Genomic DNA, 6,014 nt, shown 5'->3' on the forward strand with positions numbered 1-6,014 from the left:
CGGCGCTCAATACGCTTCGTATTTTGATCACGTGACCGGCATCAACCGCCAAAATATTTGTCACTGTCACCTTGTCCGCGAATCGGCATTTTTCTGAAATTCTGTTAAAAAACGTTTGCTTTTATTTTTCAAACATCAAAACGTGGCCACGCTTTTTCACAATTGGAAACGTATTCGCAGGTGAACAAACCAAAGTATAACTTAGTACAGAAGTTTTAAAATGGCTAAGGTTCATATAACCAACGTAGTTGTACTCGACAATCCTAGTCCGTTTTTGAATCCTTTTCAATTCGAGCTGACCTTCGAATGTATAGAAGAATTGAAGGAAGATCTCGAATGGAGGATGATATACGTTGGATCTGCGGAAACGGAGGAGCACGATCAAGTATTAGACACTATATACGTAGGTCCAATACCGGAGGGCCGTCACATGTTCGTATTCCAGGCACCGCCACCTGACGTGACTCGTATACCTGAAAACGACGCTCTAGGCGTCACCGTAGTGCTATTAACGTGTTCGTACAGAGGACAGGAGTTCGTTCGCGTCGGTTATTTCATAAACAATGAATACAGTGAGAGTGAGCCTGAGTTGAGAGAGAATCCGCCAGCGAAACCTCAGTTCGACAAAGTGGTACGGAATATTCTAGCATCCGAGCCAAGAGTGACGAGGTTTAAGATTAATTGGGCGGAACCGGACGCAGCGCCTACAGACTCTGGTGATGGGAACATAGAAGCGTCGACTGCGCCTAGTAACGATTCGTATGGAGCGTCGTTTAATGCTGACAGTCAATTGAGTGGTATCGAGTTCCAGGGTAGTCTAAGTGGGTACGGGGATAATTCGAATTCTATAGCCCCTATGGAGTGCTGAGGTGAGTGTGGTTCTATTTATTTACTACTTAGAAAGAAAGAAAGAAAAAACATTTATTTCAGGGACATAATCAAACAATGTCTTACACATTTGTACGGTGGAGTGTTCTCGAAAAAGGGTGACCAACTCAGCTAAATACTGTATGACAGAAATGCACGCACAGCGCTGGTTTTCAGTGGCCCCTAAATGTTGTTGCAATAATCAGAGTGAGAGAATATATTTACTACTTCACATATTGACAAACATTGTAATGCTTGTACTTACTTAACATGAAGTTCCATGAATTGTTATTTATTATCTAGTGAAATAGCTATCAAGTAACATACACAAAAATAATTGCACATAATATACGAGGCGGGTGGTTTTGTAGGAGTCAGGAGACCTACAAATACTGTTTCTGATTTATTGTTCACAAGGTGAATTATATTTACTATGACTAGTATGTTACATTAATATACAGAATGAGTAAAAACGATAAATTTGTATTACAAATAATTATTTTTTAATGAAAAACTAAACTCTCTTTATATGGTCCAAACTAGACAAAATTCTTATTTAACCGGAAGCTAGTGCAGCTTTGAAATAAAACTTATAAGGTCGAATTGAGAACTTCCTTTTTTTAAATTGGTTAAAAAATAACTGAATACACAGTAGGTATCAATAGAACAAAGAATTACATGAGTTCATTGACCCATAACTTAAGGTCACTTATGATATAAGTGCTAAATTACAATTCACTACATAGTATAAAACAAAGTCGCTTTCTCTGTCCCTATGTCTCTTTGTATGCTTAAATCTTTAAAATTACGCAATGGATTTTGATGCGGTTTTTATTAATAGATAGAGTGATTCAAGAGGAAGGTTTTATTAATATACTAGCTTTCCGACCGCGGCTTCGCCAGCATTGTCTAAAACCTAATAAATTATATACTAAAATCTTCCTCATGAATCACTCTATCTATTAAAAACAACCACATCAAAATCCGTTGCGTAGTTTTAAAGATTTAAGCATACATAGGGACAGAGAAAGCGACTTTTTATACTATGTACTGATCAGTATTAAATAAATGTTTTTATTTTTTCAGATTGTAAATAAGAAGTATGATAAGTGGAGTTTTCAAAGCAGAACCGCAGGTGGTGTTCTGTGATGTATGGACTGATATGATAAAACTATAGATTATATATTGTATATGGCAAAAAAGTGCAAAAAAAGGCACATTTATCTAAAATAATATATATATATATATATATATATATATATATATATATATATATATATAGACTACCTTTCCACCCGCATTGTAAAGGAAAAGGCACATTGTTCCTGTTCCTAGGGGATTTCCGGGATAGAAACTATACTATGTGCTTTCTCAGGTCTATCTTACTACCAAAAATAATGTAAATCTGTTCAACAGTTTTATATAAAGGAGAGACAGACAGAGCTACTTTCGCATTTTTATTTCGGATATAAAATTGGTTCCTGCGATTAGTGCTCAAAGCAAAATTTTCATACCAATAGTATGGATGTAAATACAAAAGAGAAGGTTATCGGAAATTATACTTTTTCATGTTTTATACCTATTTTTGCTTGTCAAATGCATTTTGTTGCCATGTATAATAATATATAGTCTGTGCTCACTTATCAAACTCCAGTGTAAGGAGATTTGGCTTGTAAGTTCAAAAATACTGTTTAAAAATGTATCCTATAGTTAAAATAAGGTTTTGTATAAAGTTGACAATGGTATTTAGTTTATTTATCGTGAATAGTTAGAAATTGTGTTTTTTTTTTAAGTATGGGGACAGTACTAAAAGGCATACCATAAAGAAAAGGATAAAGACATTTTTTGCGAAAAATGGCGGGTTTGAATCCCGACTCGTGATCGATTTTATTTCTATTCTTAAAAATGTATATTTGTTATTGTTTTAAGACAGCATAATGTAGTAACTTCACAATTTTTCTTTAGTCTATCTGTAACAAACTGAGAAAAATATATTTATTCATCAAATTAATTAATAAGTGCATTAAAAATAAGTTTTTAAGGGTGGCAACAAAATAAATATCATAAATGCTCAATTTTTGTCTCGTGAATTTTATTATACTGTCTTTAAAAAAGTATAGGGTTGCCAACTGACATATAATAGAAATATGCTTTTTTATACTGTGACTGTTGAAAATTATCTAAAAGTTATAACTGATAATACACACATAAAGAACTGTTATATTAATTTATGTATTTATTAGTTTATACATTTTTGACGTGACGTTTTATAATTCGATAGAGCCGGCTGCACGCACGAAAAAACATGACTCATGCGGCGTTACCTCGCTCTGAGGCGTTCCATGAGGCTTGAAGTGCAAGCGAGAGCGCGGAACATTGTCACGTTCTACTATCGTCAGTAAACCGACTTTACAGACAACCAATTTTTTTTTGTTAAAGCAATGCAATGGGATCAATTAAAGCATAATATGTATTTGAAAAACATTAATGCTAAAATCGATATGTTGATAGCCCTAATATTTATGGTATACAAGCGGTCCGCTGCCGCTTCGCCCGTACATGTTTACGTTTTCTCTCCGTAAGAACCATCCTCGTACTTCAAGGAATATTGTAAAAAAAGATTTCACAAAAACAATTCAGTCGTTCTCGAGTTATGCGTTTGCCAACACTTTTGGGATTCATTTTTATATTGTACAACTTTAAAAAACTATGTACAAAGTTGTTTGAAATTATTAGGTATACTATAAGCGGCATATAAAATATCACACGCGTGTGTCGTGATGTGTTGCGTCAGAAGCGTTTAAATATCAATAGTATTGATTTTTCTTAGTATTTTGCTCCATCCTCCATCTTTTCCATTCTATTGTAGTTTTTAAATTTATTATAATATAACCTATGTCGTTTTAAAATTGATCTGTCCATTAAATATGTATTTTTTTAATTACATATTTTTATATCTTGCTAGATGTAATCTATTGTATGTAAAAATTCATCAAAATGAATTCAGCTGTTTTAGCATGACAATAAAACAAACATAAACTTCCATATATATTTATTTTCGATTATTTTTATAAATACTAATGTGTTTTTTTCTAGACCTTATATACCTACTGACGCATCACAACACATCACACAAATATTGTAAAACAGTATTGGATCGAATGAAGTTTCGATTAAGTTCCTTCGCCTAACTTACAAGCCCTAGCCAACTTATTGTGAATCTGTGTATTTAAATTAAGTTAAAATTGTACCTAACAAATTGTAGATATGAGCGTATTTTTAATAAGTATGTAATAAGTTAATAAATAATTTTGAAACTAACGTATTTTATTTTACTACTACATATTCCTTTTAATTTTTATCCTCATTGTTTAATGACAGATTTTTTCCCGATTTTTTGAAGTGAAACTTTTAGGCGCGTTCAGAGTAAAATTTTATGGTCGCGTCACGGCACTACCGTCACGTTTGTGACCGTCACATCATGGAGTAAGGCGACGATATTGGTATCATTTGAATCTTGCCATAGAAGTGTCACTTCTGACACGGGTGACATGCTCTATTTTATTTATTTATAAAGATAACACCCCACGTTCACTCACACTTTATTTATTTATAAGTATAACACCCATATATGTAGTTATTTTCGTACGTATATAAGTGTGTGGTGTCCCCGCACCGCTCGGCTACACATACCGTGTTCCCGCAGCACAATGCGGGCTTGTCGAGTGTGTTCCATCGCGATACCTACTGCTAATTTAATAGTAATATTGATTCAATAGTTTAAAGATTTCAACAGGCTTTTTTCAGCTTCATCTGTATGTTTGTATGGTTTGTATGTAACCGACTCCCTAAGACTCGATTTTGAGCCACTGTACGGACACTGGACAGATTTAATTCAAACTTTGTACACTTTGCAAGATCCGTGACAATAGAATACAATAAATTCATCAGTTCAATCATGTTTTTTGGTTTTTTTACTACATTGCTTTTATTATAATAAATAGTAAATATTGAGGATTCTAATCATAAAATATAATATTTATTTACACAGAAGTGCGGTCAAGCACGACAATTTAAATTGCGCAGTTAGCATCTATTTTCCCGCCTTTTAAAGGTCGCATTTTATACATGGCTGCTTTATCTTGGCCCATGGCATTTATGAAGATCTAATTTTACTGGCAAGTGGCAGCCCCGACACTGCGGAGGTAGTAAGATTATTTATCAAAAGTGAGAGGAAAGTTAGTTGAATATAGATTTATTTAATAAGGTACATAATTAAAAACGCTTTATACATTGAGATAATATTACTATACGTATGGAGGAGACACCACGAACAAAATCTGTGCGCCATTTTTTGCTCTTAAGTTTTAAAAATGATTATCTAGTTAGGTTCTTACCGATGAAAGTTATTCCTTTGCACATTTCCGTATTATTTGTGCAATATCGTAACACACACGAAGGCATATTTGATGCGTTTCACTTTAAAACCATTAAAAAAACCGCGCATACACCATATGGCGTATGTTGAGCGGAACATTAATGGTGTAGGCGGTGTCGTCTCCATATATGTATATCTCAATGGCTTTATATAAGATTTTCTCATGCAATTATTGTATTGTCACTGATCCTTGATAAGTATTCGAAGTTTGAATTCAACCTACTATAAACTGGGTCAAAATCGAATCGAGGTAAAGGAGTCGTTTACATACAAACTTACAGGTGAAGCTAATAAAAGCATATTAAAATGAGGTGTTATGTAAATAATAACTGGAAATGTACATGTGTATTTTTATAATTTTATATTTAGAACAAAAGGGTTATAAATAATCTGTACTACGAGAATGATGTTTTTTTTAATCTTTATGGTTACGGAATGTTTGTATTTTTCTTTGATAGGTACCTACCCTCTGCGAGACCAAATTCCCCTACCTACATTATATGTTCACATCTTTCGCATTGGCTTTTCAAAATGTAGGCACGAACAGTGAAAATTTTTATTCATATTTTACGCGTTTGAGAAATTATTGTTCATCTTCATGTAGAGTAGTTATTTTGTTGGTACGTTTTTCGTTTTTAATTCAAAAAATTATCTACGCGGGTGTTATTCTTTCTTGTATCGAATTGTTTATCCCACTATCCTTCCTACT

General features: G+C 33.5%; 1 protein-coding gene across 1 annotated transcript; it reads left to right on the forward strand.

Moving 5' to 3' along the window:
- The first annotated feature begins 37 nt into the window (after positions 1 to 37).
- Positions 38 to 2,106, forward strand: asf1 (histone chaperone asf1). The gene is made up of 2 exons (XM_090119027.1): positions 38 to 869; positions 1,954 to 2,106. Exon 1 carries the CDS (start codon positions 221 to 223, stop codon positions 866 to 868), a length of 648 nt encoding a protein of 215 aa, XP_089975153.1. The 5' UTR covers positions 38 to 220; the 3' UTR covers position 869; positions 1,954 to 2,106.
- Positions 2,107 to 6,014: the final 3,908 nt, after the last annotated feature.

This window comes from Colias eurytheme, chromosome 31, assembly GCF_061535395.1.
Source record: "Colias eurytheme isolate Ceu_HAF_F1 chromosome 31, ilColEury1 Martin Lab GWU primary, whole genome shotgun sequence".
Taxonomy (NCBI): domain Eukaryota; kingdom Metazoa; phylum Arthropoda; class Insecta; order Lepidoptera; family Pieridae; genus Colias; species Colias eurytheme.